At 44.3% G+C, this 14351-nt stretch overlaps 1 protein-coding gene across 1 annotated transcript in view; it reads left to right on the top strand.

Moving 5' to 3' along the window:
• TCF7L2 (transcription factor 7-like 2 (T-cell specific, HMG-box)) overlaps window positions 1–14351 on the top strand; it is a 119047-nt gene that overhangs the window by 78967 nt on the left and 25729 nt on the right. Inside the window, exons 3-4 of the mRNA XM_010564988.1 lie at window positions 11766–11898; window positions 13998–14100. Of these exons, the coding sequence (XP_010563290.1) occupies window positions 11766–11898; window positions 13998–14100 (236 nt within the window). The remainder of the gene's footprint in view (window positions 1–11765; window positions 11899–13997; window positions 14101–14351) is intronic.

Here is a 14351-nt window from a genome sequence, read left to right as displayed (position 1 = left end):
GGGGGGGTAGGAGTAAGGGAGGTCCCGGGGAGCTCCGGGCTCCTTCCCGCGTGCCGCGCATCTTGAGGGGAAAGCCGGCAGATCCTGAATTTCCAGTTGCCCGTCCCGTTTGCTCGCACTTCTGTGAAGTTATTGTTGGTAAATGGTGGGGAACTGTCCGTCAGCGGCCCCGGGGCTGGCGGCTGCCGCGGGAAATCGCACGTGTGACAAAGGCGGCCGCTGGAGTGTGGTGGCTGCTGTGAATAGAGGGAGGGAAGGCAATTAGTTGCCGTGTTGTTGGGGCTTTTTACTTGTCAAACTGGAGCCTCGTTGCTTTTGTTAGCGCCGTGTAAAGGGAAATCGCGGGGTTTTGTTTTGGTATTAAGGGCCTTAAAGGTTGCTGGCTGACACTTTGCACGCGAAGGCCAGAGCGGTGCGGGGAGAGGGGGGACGCTGCTCAGGAGGACAGAAAACCCACGGATTTCCCCCCTCCTTGCTTCATCTGCCCCTAAATTTTATTTTTATTTTTTTTTCCCCCGGGTCCTGGGTGCCAGTTTGCGTCTTGGTTTGGTTTGCCTTTTTTTTTTTTTTTGGTTTGTTTCGTTCAGCCTTCGCAGATTAAACTGCCACTTAAAAAGCAAACCAGGAACCGCTCGAGGTCTCCCAGTTCGAAACAGGTTTAATTTTTTCCCTCTATTTATTTAGACCTGTTGTTTCATCCTTTGGGGACGAGGGGGGCTGAACTCGTTCGCGTGAGTCGCCCAGATGTTGTGCGGGGAAGACAAGTGTTTGCAACTGGTCCTCTTCGGCGCCTCGTCTGCAGCAGCGTCCGTCCCACATGGCGATCGCTCTCCCTGCGCGCAGCATCCGTCACTATTAACAAACTCCCTTAGAAAGTCAGGAGGGGAAGAGCGCGGCCACGGTTTCCTAATTATTCCCCGTTAAAGCAGCCTTTCTGGCTTTTGCCCCTGTTGCAGAGTAACTACTTGGCAACTTTAGGGAAAGGGATACATAAGAGCCGGGAGGTTGACTCTTGGTGAACTCGGATGCTGCGGTTTGCCCTCGGTACCCGGCTCAGATTTGGGAAGCGGGCATCTTGCGACGCTCGCGGGCAAGAGCGAGGCGCAGGGGAGAAGGCTTCACCCTTGCTCAGTTCAGCGATGCTCTCTGGGTATCCCTGTTTATTCTCACTTAGGACCAGCTTGGGAAAATACAATAGCCAGGGCACCGTAACGTTAGCGATCTTGAAGCTCCTCGCGAGTTGCTTTTACAGTGGGGTCAGTGGTTTACAGAAATATTAAATACTAAAGGAGAAGGGGGCGGGAGGGGGGGGGAGACCAGAGCTAATGGTAAAGGTCTGCCAAATGTCACCTCAGTGTCACAATGACAAGAAAATATATTTTCCTTACAGCTCTCCCCCTAAGAAATTTGTTTTGAGGGATTTGACAATCTTGCAGATAAAGTGACTGCTTGCTACACTTAACTGATCATGCTCCCTCACGGCCGGCCGGCGTTTCTTCGCTGCACTTAGTAATACCTGTGCAACCTGGGTTGTAGTAGCATTGTCATTGATTTCCAAGGTAACTGCTTTTTAGCTCTTCTGAGCAGACATACCTGCGTGGGGGGGGGGAAGGTCTTTTCCCCACTCCCTGGAAGGGTGATGGTAAAGTGCTGTATCAGAAAAGACAGGAGGCTTCTCTAAATTTTGATAACCGCAGCCGACAATTTAGAAATAAGACACTTCTCACAGCCAACATGACAGTGGATTTTGAGCATTCAGAAAACACCAGGCCAAAAAACTGGAGACATCTTGATCTTTTAAGACAGCTTTTCCAGTACTTTAAGTGAAGGGGGGGGGAGCGGGGAAAGAAAAAGAGAGAGAAAAGCTGCGAGGAAAATAATACAAAGCCAGCACAATTGGCATCTAGACAGTAAAGAAAAAAGTTTTGGAGGTTAAGAGAAGGAAAGACAAAGCTGTTATGTACCCGAGGGATGCAATTTTAGTGGGAATGGAAGATTTGAGTGGTAAAGGAGGAGCGCTTGCCTCTGGGTTCTCTCTCTTCCAGCAGTTCAGCTGCTGGCATCTCAATTTGAATTGCTGGGTGAGTAGCACTTTCTGTGTGCGCGCTTTCCGTCTTGACCGTTGAACTTCTGATGTGACTTCTCTCCCTCTCCCCCCTCTCTCCCTCTCCTTTTCTTTCCTCCTGTGTGGAATCAAAAAAAAAAAGGGGGGGGGGTGTTGAGAAATCAAGCAGGCATCTCCAGCTGTGACCTTTGTTAGCAACGTTGTTTTTATTTATTTATTTTATGGTAATCATCTTTTTTAGTAGGGGGAAGCGCGACTTTTCGATGACACTTTAATTTTACAGCGGTGGCGAGGAGCCAGCGGCAGAGCGCCGTTTTGTCGCGACACAATGGTGCAGCGGGGCAGAGTTGTTGCACTCCTCCTCTTCGCCCTTCCCTCCGCCTGATTTTGGGGTTTGGTTTACAGAAAGTGGTGGCGGTGGGGGGAGAAATTTTTTTCTCTTGCATCCAGGGTGGGATCGGGGTTTGTCGCGGGGGGGGGGGCTGTGTTTCAGAGCCTGGTGTACAGCAGGTTTCAGGGGCTGATTTCTGGATGCTGAACAATGGTTACCAGCGAGGGAGAAGTATGTGTGCGTGTATTAGCTGTGCGTTACATCCGCAGTCATACATTCACACAGTGACCATGACATCACTAGCTTTTCTTTTCTTTTTCTCCTTTGGGGCGGAGGGGGCCACTTCAAAGCTTTCTTCAGTTCAGTACGATATTTCCTTAACTCTGAAACCATGAAGGTAAAAATGTTTGGGTTGTTTTTTTGTTTTTTGTTTTTTTGTTTTTTTTTTAAGGAGAAAAAGTTGGTTTGTAGCAGGGCACATGTTACAGTTAAGGGGGTTTGGAGGTGGAATGGTTTAACTCTTGTCATACACAAAACGAGTTTTATTTTTTTTTAATTATTAAAATAGTATGTAGTCGTTTTTAATTGGGTGCTTTTGATCCTGTGTTTGGTTGACACTCAGTTAAATTTTCTGAATTCTTCAGAAAGCTCAGCTGTAATGTGAAAGCTGAAAATTTTAGAGACACTACATAAAAATGATTTCACCCAGTGATAAAAGAATATGAAAAATAAAACTGAATGTTGATAAACATGAGGTAGCGTGTTTTGACACAGTGGTTCTGTGTTCGTTGTCAGAAGTCCATGAGACTTTTTTTCTCCTATTAATATGTATTACAGAAAGTAAACCTACCACTCAGCCAATTCTGTACGTTGCCCGTAATTGTACACAGAAAATAGAAATGTATTTAACAATTTTAGAAAGCATCGCGTTTTCAACAGTGGTTTTATGGGAGTCTTGAGTTTTCTGCTGTTTTCTTTTCTAACTCTGCCAAGCTTGCTTACAGAGTCACTCGATCCAGGAGGAGGATTTCTATCACTTCAGTACTCTCTGGTACCTTTGCCTGAGTAGCTTAGTTGATTTATTTGCCTTTTCCGGTATAAACCAAGGGATAAAATTCTGTAGAATTCATCTAAAATGAATTAATCTAGAAGGACAGTTATTTAGATGTTTCTTCTTTCACTGCATGCTGTTGCATATGTGGGTTTTACATGGCTGGTGATGAGATCTTGTAAGCGTTTTACCTTTCGAGGAATTCTTTTTATTGGGACTTGGGGCAAAAGGCCTGACAGCACTGTATAAATGTGCCTGTTTCTTTTCTTCCAAAATATTTGCAAGGTGTTTCAGTTCTGATGTGCACTTAACGTCACATTTTTAGGGAAACTTTGTGGAATTTATTCAAGAAGTAATTGATCTGGACTTACTTAATTTCATTGCTCAGTTGTTTTGTGGCGGCGTGTAATGTTTTTATCACATTAAAAAATGAAAACGTTTTCTAGAGCTTTGTTATTTGTTAAGCTATTTAATATACATCTGCTACATATATTGTGTATCGGCATTGAGAACAGTCCGCTATAATTTGTGAATACTGCATTTTAAAAAGCTGTACTGAAAACTGGGCATCGTATCTTAAGACATGTATATGTATGTTAGTTTTTTTAATAATGCTGTTATTACTGAAATTGCCGAGTATAAGTGGGTATAGGCATGCATGCTAATTTTTTTTCATTTCTTGCAGTTTTTTAACAGCCTCACATTCAAGTTCTTACTGTAGACAGAAGTCACAGATACCCTAACAAAATCAGTGGAGCTGTTTCTCCTACAGTATATATCTGCCTAGTGCTGAAATAAGCGATTTGTATGCAAGAATTAAAGCTGTTTATAATGTGGCATTTTAGAGAATGCTAGGCAGTAAGTAAAATTGCATTACTAGGTATTCATACAAAGCTCATAACAGATAAGGTCTATGAGGGCAATTATAAGCACCCTTTTGCTTATATTCACATCTCCCTTCTTCCCATCTTTTCTGAATTTTTGTGCTTGCATTATTGCTCTGTATCTCTCCCCTCTCTACCCCCTTCGTGTTCAGGACCGTTTTCTGAAGACCTGCTTAGGTTTCACCAGTCTCTTTGCTTAGTGGTTGTGTATCCAGCACGCCTTGTACTGGTACTGCTTGAGAAAACAGTGTTTTTCAGTTTTAGTCTAATGTATGCCAAGTCTTTCTGCTTTTTGCCTTGTTAGACATGAACGAAGGCTTGCCTGCTCTACAGAGATAATATCTGTCTAGTAATTAAACTAAAGTATGCGAAGAAAGCACAGTGTTTGTCAGGTTGGGGAAGAAACTGTGCCTCTCCTTTTGTAATGGAGGAAGTAGATCTGGGCACCTCGGTGCCTGAAACCTGAAGAGTCTGAGCACTACCCTGTCCTCCTCATATGGGGAAATCCACCTGTTGATCAAATCTCCTCTAATTTTGAGATGCAGCGTAAGGCTTGGCTGGATGCGCGCAGGCCGTAGTTTCTGGCTATAGGCTGGGGGAACTCTGGTGTCCCAGTTTGTACGCCAAGATCGGGCAGAGCGGGTGCAGCAGAGTGCTTTCTCTTTATCAAAAAAGCATTAAGAGAATGAGTGAGGTAAAATCTGACTGGCGTAAATGTAATTCCAAGTGTTGCTGAAGGATCTCAAAATGTACAGCTGTGTAGCAGGTGCTTGTCTGGGTCTGACCTGGCATTAGAGTAACACCACATGGTCCAAGAATGCAGCACTTAACTTGTATTTAAAACCCCAAGTTTCTTCTTTTAACTTAAAAAAACAACCACCACCACCCCCCCCCCCGAATACCACAGCAGTAGGATTACAGTCCACAGCAGCTTTGAAAGCAAAGTGTGAGCACACTTAATAATAATGTTTTACTACGAGTGTTTTTAATTCTCCTGCATAAGAACTAACAGGCAGTAATTAGATAGCTAAACCCCAGTTCTTTCCCTTTTACGCTAGAGGATTTGGCATATGCTAATTGTCACCAGATCATTTCACATAATTGCCTTTTGGCGAAATTAAGTGGAAATTTCCTGAACATCTTAAATCCTTGCTTCCCCGCCCCCTCCCCTCAGTACCTTCGCTCCCTTACAGGAAGGATGCCGAAAATGTCAAGCACAGTGCCTTAGTGCTCCTGTATGCAGGATAGTTAAAGGGGAAAAAAAAAAAGAAAACGATTCTTTTCTTGAATGAATTGCTGGACACTTAAAGCCAGGAAGCTGATTTTGTTGTTTTGTCTGAGACATTGCTAATAGAGCACGGGTTGTTTTTTTTTTTTTCTTGGAAAGCCAGCAGTTCTTGCAGGAGCAGGTAGGCACTCGCTGGCCTGGGCAGTGGTCAGGGAGGGAGGGGGAAGAAGCAGAAGGATGCAAAAGTGTCCCGTTCCACCCCCCCCTCCCTTTTTTTTTAATATTTATTAAAGGGTGGGCAGTGGGGGGTTGGGTTTTTTTGTGTGAAGCTCTGTCTAGGGGGGGTATTGTCCCAGCACATGGTTGTCAGTGCTCCTGTCATCATTTGTGTGAAAGAAGAAAATGAGCCTTTTTTTAGCAGGGCGAGTTGTGATTATCAATGGAGGCCTTGTCTCCCGCTACAATGGGCAGTTAGCTTAGGGCAGGACCTTCAGCAGAAATCAGCTACATTAAACTGTGAAAGGGCTCGGGCCACTGTATCAGCCATAATGGAGCAAGGGGAAGTAGTTTTCAGGAGAAAATGCTTAGCCAGGTGTGAAAGCATCCTTCAAAAAAATAAACTGTGACTCCACTAGCTAAACAGCTGGGTAAAATGAAATCTTCAACTTTTTCAGGAAATGCTTCATCAGTGGCATTGAATTTTTATGCTTGGGAAGGGGATGAGGACCAAGTTACATAAAGCTAGTGGGTTTGGTTGGCTTTAGCTTTTCAGTTCACCTGAATGGTTTGCCGTTTCCTTGTTGAAGTTTGGGGTGCCACCTGCAGCGGCTGCTGATGTGGGTGATCCCCGGGGCCGGAGTGGTGCTTGCTGATGGGTGCTCTGCTTTGGGTGTTGGTGACCTGGCTGGAAGTGGAAGAATATTCCAATATTTGCAGCAATATGTTGGGATTTGCCTTTTCTTGCAACTTAGTTTTCTGATTTGGGGAGTGGTGGTGTCATTCCTAGGCAGAACCAAGAAGAGATCAACCTTTAGAAAAAAAGAAACTCTTCTCTTACGAGCATCTTCGGAGCTGCAGAGCAGCTCAGGAACATCTGTTAGCTTTTCACTGGCCATAGTCAGCATAACTGCAATAGCACCATCTGGAAAATACAGGGAGACAAGTTATAAACCTATTTTTTAAATGTGAACTGATATTGAATGGTACCCTTTGCTAAGCCCAGGGAGCAACTCCAGGAGGGCCTGCTAATTCAAGACCTTCTGCATCCACCCTGGAGGAGGGGAAAAGGCTGACAAACCCTCTTCTGTGCTGCTTTTGTTTTATTGTATTAAGCTCATAAAGGCACTTTCAGGGCCCATCTTTCTTCAGTAGAAAGGGAAAGCAATGGGGAAACGGGGAAGAGGAGGACATGGCAAAGAAGACAGGCGGAGCTCTAGCTCCATTTGTTTTCAGCGTCTATTGATTAATAGGTTTTAAGGTGAATGGCATCCTCTCATTCCTCCTCCATTACTCGTAGCGGAGGGAGGGGAGGGGGCTCTGGGGGTCCGGGGTGCAAGTGCCTGATCAGTCTCTCCCTTGCCACACTCCCAGTTGCAGGCGGTCGGGGGGTGCCCGGCGGACGGCACCCCGTCCCTGCCTCCCGAGCAGGACTCGAGGCTTTAAGTACACTTAAGAGGTCGCCCCGGGTCGGGGAAGGGGGTCCCTTCCCTGGCCGCGGCTGCGGGAGCTGTGCCGGGGGCAGCCAGAGTTTCGGGCCGTGCTGGGGCAGGAGCATCCTCCCTGCCCTGCCCTTGGCTACTGGGCCGGGAACGTGGCAGAGCCCAGTTTGCCGCAGGCCACTCGTCTTGAAGCCGAAGGGTTTGGCTGCTTCGCTGATGCAATGGCATGGTGGCTTGTTTTCAGCCTGGGTGGCTTTTTCTTGCAGACCTGCTTTTACTAACACCACATTATCCCGGCGAGGACAAATCCTCCGACCTCTCTGGCATGTTTTTCTCTGACTTTGAGTTGATACCATGTTTTTATTACCAAAGCCAAACAAGCTATGAATTTGCAAACAGAAATTGCAGTAACAAACTCTTCCTATTTAAAGGTTGGTTCCTCTTTGTGTGCTCAACAATACAATGTTTCATCTCGTGCAAGTCTTACATTGCTTTCAGAGACTTAGGAACTATTGATTTATACAGCGTGTATTAACTTCTTCAATAAATGGGGAGTATTCATCAGTGGGGTGTATTAAATTGGGCTGTATACGCATAGAAGCATCTTTCATCCTGTTAATGAAATGTCCTTACCGCGCAACAAAGACTAATACACAGCAATTTATACACACAATCCCCTGCAGTTTAAATCTGAAGTTCAGATATTTTTTGTTGTTGTTCCCTGAAGGCACCTAGCAGAACTTAGGCTAAATGGATCTCAGTATCCCGCCCCAACATATATCAGTCCGAAATTTGTTCTGGGTTGGGTTTTGGGTTTGGTTGTTTGTTTTTTTTAATTCCAGAGCTCCATTATTGTTTAAAGTCATCTGTGTTTAAGCACTTCCAGAAACATTTCAAATTCATATAGAGAGATTTAGTAGTTGAGTCTCTATGGGGACAATTTCCTCTGGTTTGCTTCGGGCAGGGGTTATCAAGAAAAGCAAACTTCTGTTGTTTTTTTGCAATTCTTTACCGTGCCCTCTAGCCCAGCGTATGAGAGCCCAGCTTTCAGTGGAGAGGAGTGATTTATCAGCAGATGACTTGGTACTTTGTAGATGCTGGGATTTCTCTCTAGAAGTCTCCACTTGTTCCCGTCCTATTACCACATGCCCTGATGCTAATCTGTGCGTACCAGTGCAGCTCCCCTTTCCGTGCCTGACATAGCCATAAATGGAGTTCTTCAAGTTGCCAGAGAAATTCCTGCATCTCACAATGGCTTTTAGCTTAAAACTACCCTTGATAAAGTACTGGCAAATGTATATTGGAGAAGGACCTTTTGCAGGGGGATGGCTAAGGTCATCCAATAGGTATCTCCTATTGATGGCTTCTGCGGTTTACCTTTCATTGCCAGTGGATGGGGTTAGGACCACATTTGTTACTCAGGCAGAGCTCCCATTGACTTCAAAGGAAGATGTATGTGTGGGATTAATCCTGCTCTTTCCTAGCTAGTCCTTTCTTTTTCTCTTTTCCAAGGAAGCTTAGTTAACTTCGGGAATGCTGCTTTTAAAGAGCAGCTTATTTAGCATATTATGTATGATTAGCTTGGCTTGCGAATTGTGCATGCTATTCTGAGCAGAGTTACAGTCCCTTCTCCCAGTGTGTGATAAACAGTGCAAAACAGGAGACAAACCCAGCCCGGGGTAGTGATACAGATGCAGACTGATTTGCAGGGGCAGTGGATCATGCTCTCTGTCCCAGAGAGCGTATTTTTGAGCATGTAGATGACAGTTCCCCCTTTTGCCCCAGTACATTCCTCCCACACCTCTGCCCCAGCATCGTCAGAGTGGCAAAAAAGTATCCTACCCTTACATCCAGTACTTTTATATGAATTGTCTGAGTGCCTGGCAGTCACCCAAGTGAAAATGACTTACCTGGGGAAGAGTTTGTAGACTAAGGTTCAAATGCTTTGTTGTTGATTTTTTTTTCCTTTTGCTTTTTATTTATCTCTGAAAGGTGTTAAGTAAAATACATAATAATTTAGCACTCATGCCATTTTGTGGAGATATTGGCAGGGGGGGTCTTGGTATTTCAAAGCAGTGGGTGGTAGTTTCCCACAGTTTACATGTAACCCCCTATGGTATATCTGGCTTTGGTGATACAGGCATGTTAAGTCCAGCTTTCCTCTCTCGTGTTGTTTCTTGTTTGTTGGCTTAAGTCTGACCCTCTAATGTTATTCTGTCACTTACTTATTTTTTTAACTAACCGGTTCCAGTTTCTATGAAAATAAGCTTTCCATGAAAGACAACCCTCGGTGTCTGTCAGGATCTGGGTGAGGGTTTTTTGATGATGTGAAGATAGAGTTGGGAGAGCACAGAGCTACAGCAGCTAACAGCCACACTGTGGGTCACCTAACAGCAAGAATTCACACAGGTCTTGGCCAGCAAAAATCCCTCTTATTTGGAATGATTGCCTTTTGTGAACCAGATCAAGTGGTCATTTGGCATATAATGCCATGTGTTGTTGAGTAGATGCCTGCTAGTTTGCATGATGATTTGTTACGTGAAGTCCTTGACAAACCTTTCAGTTACTTTCAGACTGCTTAGGTTGGTTCACTTGGAAGAGAACAGATGTGGGGTTAGAGCATCTCCTTCGGCTTTTTGAATTAAGGGGCTAAATCCCCATCGCTCCTCTGATGTGAAACCGCTGTGGATCTGTGTGGCCAAAAGTTGTCCTTGGCTGCACAACTGGCAGATCTGACCTACAACGCAGCCAACACAACGTGCTGTAATTCATAACGTTGGCTGTCGCGACCACGCTCTGTCCTGCGTGGTGGCTGCTTGACGTGGGACTCTCCTGTGCCACATGCGTGGTATTAGAGGGGAATCGTTCCATGTAAGGGCTGCAAAAAGAGATAAACACAGTAAAAGTTGTGGGAAGCGTAAGCGCTACTCTTTGGCTTGCTTCTCTTGGGTGCACACTTTTTTTCTGCAGGTTATCAAAAGGGTGAGTCAAATAGCTGCATATGGCTGAGGCTGGGGCTCGGGGAGCTTCCCGGGCTGAGGGAGGCTGCAAGAGCCGAAGGTGAAGCTTAGCTTGACCGAAGCACGATGGAGGGACTTCTTGTTTATTCGGGGAAGACTGACGTGTCTTTTCCTCCAAGCTCTCGGTCTCTCTTCCCTCTTCCTCCCCCCCAGTTTAGAAACTCCTCCCCAAAGAATAACTGAATTCTTTTTAAAATGCTTTTAAGGGAAGCTCGGAGCATTCGAACCGAGATCAGATAATAACTTGTCTAAAGCGGTGCGGCGAGGGCGCCTGTGTTTGGGGTGCTGGGGAGCGAGCGGTGGGGCCGGAGCCGTCCTCCGAGCAGGAGAGCGCTGGCGGACCCTGAACGGCAGCGGCGCTATCGGGGGCCGCCCTGGTATCACTACTTTATTTTAATGTGATTCCTTTTACTTGATGTTAATGCAAGTTGTTCCTTACTTAAAGTAATAAAAGGAAATGAAGACACATTCTAAAATGAAACCTGACTCTAATCCATTCATCATCTAATACCAGCCTCTTTATCTTTGCTGGTACCTAATCTGGTTAAATGTCCCTGTTGTAGGATTTTAGTGAAAATCCTCTATGGGGAATAGGGTTTTTTGCAATTGGATTACTTGCAGTAAATGGTCCAGCAGTTCGCTTGTTTCAGCTTAATTTTTTCTTTGTGATCTTGTAAGGGTAAGTTACAGTTCAGCCTGCCTTTTCCTTTCATTCATTCACTCCTTTTTTTTTTTTTTTTATTGTTGTTAAGAAAAAGATTGCCCACCCCCGCCCCCCCTCCAAGCTAGGAATGTGGGAATGTGTCAGGGAAAACCTCATGATATCTGCGTGATTATTCCCCCCACAAGAGTGTTAATTTCAATGGCTTTATCTGTGTTTTTGCCATTATTTATATAGCTGAATATTTTAGTAGCCTAATTCATCAGTATCCAGTTTCCATTTATTAGCGCTCTCTGATGAATTGATAATTAGTCACCTCTTCTAAAATATATATATATATAAAATATGCAGGTGATTGCTTGTCAGCTTAATGCTTGCTGATGAAGGGAATACTCTAGCACTACAAAGGCTTTTTATCTGGAGTATTTGCAATGAGCAGTAAAATGCAGAACTGAAAGTGAGGACAGGAAGGGGAAAGGAAAAGACCTGCAGGTCAGTGAGCATTTGGGTCTCGTGCTAATTAAATGGGGGACTCTGTCAGCCCCTCACTAAGGAGTCTGCCTGCATCTTGGAGGTGAAGCACGAGATTATAAAATAGAAAGGAAAAATTTTGAAGAATTGCTGTTGCTCCATACAGGAGCATGACAGGTCAAAAAGATTAAAGAAACTCAAGAGCAGGCAAAGTGTGTGAGGAGGTTTTAAACAAGAGGGTGGGAAAACTGCAAGGGTGACGCCAAGAAGGGATCTGAAAAAGTCTGAGGACCATGTTGAAATCCTGGGTACTCGGATTTCTGTAAGTCATGCCTCGTGCTGCAGTGGGGAGTACCCGGCACTCCTCTAACGCCGTCGACCTTTTTCTCTTGACAGTCTAACAAAGTGCCAGTTGTGCAGCACCCACACCATGTACACCCTCTTACGCCGCTTATCACGTACAGCAATGAGCACTTCACACCGGGAAACCCTCCTCCACACTTACCAGCTGACGTAGATCCCAAAACAGGTAGGTGGGAAATAGTTTGGGTTTTTTGGAGAGTGGGTGGGTGGATCTTTTCCATTTTGTGTGTTAGGGGGAAGGAGTGCAGAAGGAAGGATTTCCCATGCTGGAGCACCAAAGGGGACATGTAAAATGTCAAATGCATGCAAGAACCCTGACAAAGTAGTTTCTTTTTAAGCCAATTAGACTTCAGAAGGAAACCTACTGGGTGAATTTCCATAAAGCTTCTGCAGGGTGACACCAGAGTTGCATGTGTGGGGTCATTTGCAGGTGTGTTTCTTTGCAAGCATGATACCCCACGTAGTAGTTCGATCGACCAAGTGCTTGGTTTGCATGCACGACCCAGAGAGTTAAACATGTATGTTCTGTGATCTGCACTTACAAAATTGCAGCTGGAATTTTAAAGGTGGTGGGTCATGACCGGTTTCAAAATGAATCTCTTTTAATTCCCCAAATCCCATTGTTTCTGTGTCAGGAGTTCAGCCATTTTTCTCCTATAATGTTGAATTTTCATCCACTCTAACTACTTAGCTCCAGCTCTACACTTGCAACTCTTTTCCCCAATGTAAGTCTACCCAACTCTCAGTTCAGCCTGAAGGGCAGTCGTCTTGAATATAGAGCACCGCGTAAAACCCTGACTAGATTTATTGGTGTTACAGAGTAGAATTTACATGTTATTCTAACTTTTTAAGAGTCCCTGTTTAACCTGAGGGCCCAGAGAAGTCAAACAGTGTCAATCTTCTTTCTTGAGGCTGCATTGAGTTCCTAGTGACAGTGGTTTTGTTTCTGTTAATCCAAATCCCAGCTAGTTAATTGGAAGGTACATCAGAAACTGAATTCTTGTCAAAGGAAACGTTCTGTGTTGGCCCTAACGTATGCAGATAATTTATCTAAACTCCAGCCCTGGAATGAGGCTGTGCATTAGCTGGTTTTCACTCCCTACGCTTCAACTGGGGCCCCCTTCTAATTGTGCTTAATGCTAACTTCACATGGCTTAAAAGGAATCCATCTCGCCATCCCTGGGTATTGCAAGTGAATGGCATAGTCAACCTCTCATTTAAATAATGGTAGTACAGGGAATAGCTTTTAAATGGTTATCGTAAAACATATGATTAACGTCTGTAGACTGTTTACTTTTCTTCTGTGAACATTCTTTCAAGTGTGCAAATAGCTCGCCGGATGGTTAAAGCCCAGTTAATCTGTTTGGGTTTTGTAATGAAGAAAAAGCAATGTCTGCATGAAAATGTCACACAAGAAGATTTAATTTAGAGATTAAAAGCTTCCCAAGTGACTTAAAAAAATAGTTTTTAGCCATGAATACAGTACCCCTTCCTTTTAATGCTCTCTGTTTTAATTTTGCTTCTGCTGTGTAATTGTGCTCTGGCTTGTTAATTGAAAGACCCAGTCTTGTAACCCTTACTCTTCTGAGTAATTCTTACTTGCTCTTAAGGTAAGGAGCATTAAGATTTAAGGCTTGTGTCTGGAGCTGGTTTCTGCTCTCCGAGTAGGAACTGCACCGGTTTCAGAGAGGATGGATGGGCTCTCTGTCCTCCCCTGCACACCTTCAACATCTGCCCCCAGTTTTACCAAGCATTTCCAGGGGCTCTCACCTCCACTCCTAGGTTTTGGGAAAGGTTTCCGAGGTTTGCTCAAAAGCAGACATCATTAGCAATTATAATGACTTTGTAACTCGGTTTGGAGGTTACTTTGGAATAATGCCATGCTATACCCAGTCAACGTATAGGTTGGGTCTGTGCTCTTTGGTGACTTTGAGACTAAAATAACCATGAAGTTGATAGAGGGACCATCTTTCTATTTAGTGTTTAAGATGGCACCTAGCACAGTGTCACAACAAAACTATAGCTGAAACTCCTAAATTCTCATCCTAAATAACAAAATAATTATCTCTGATTGGACTGCTAGATGCCAAGAGGCTCACTTTATAAAATAAGACTATGAAACAGTCTTTAGAAACCCAAAGTGAAGCCATGAGTATTGTAATAGAAATGGATTGATAGCAATTTAGAAACTTATGTGCTTTTTCCTTACATTTTATTTATTTCCATGTCTCAACACTAATGCTGCTTTATGTTCCTCTTCCATAGGAATTCCAAGGCCTCCACATCCTCCAGATATATCTCCTTATTATCCGTTATCACCGGGCACTGTAGGACAAATCCCCCATCCGCTAGGATGGTTAGTACCACAGTAAGGAGTTCCATTTTTTTAATTTCCTTTTTCTTTTTTGATGTGTAAAATTTATGTTAAAAATCGTGTATATGTGTGTGTGTGCGGGCATGTGTATGTGTGCATTGAGATAAGTCTGTTTGCCAACTGCCACTTCATTGAGTGGTTACGAATTTACCCACCTCATGAAGATTAATTAAAACTTATGCCAGGTCATGTGGTCTTAAACAAACATGAGCAGTTGGACGCAGCTTTGCATGTCATCTCAACCA

This window comes from Haliaeetus leucocephalus, unplaced genomic scaffold, assembly GCF_000737465.1.
Source record: "Haliaeetus leucocephalus isolate CR32 unplaced genomic scaffold, Haliaeetus_leucocephalus-4.0 Scaffold184, whole genome shotgun sequence".
Classification (NCBI taxonomy): domain Eukaryota; kingdom Metazoa; phylum Chordata; class Aves; order Accipitriformes; family Accipitridae; genus Haliaeetus; species Haliaeetus leucocephalus.
This window is presented reverse-complemented; position numbering and strand designations above follow the sequence as displayed.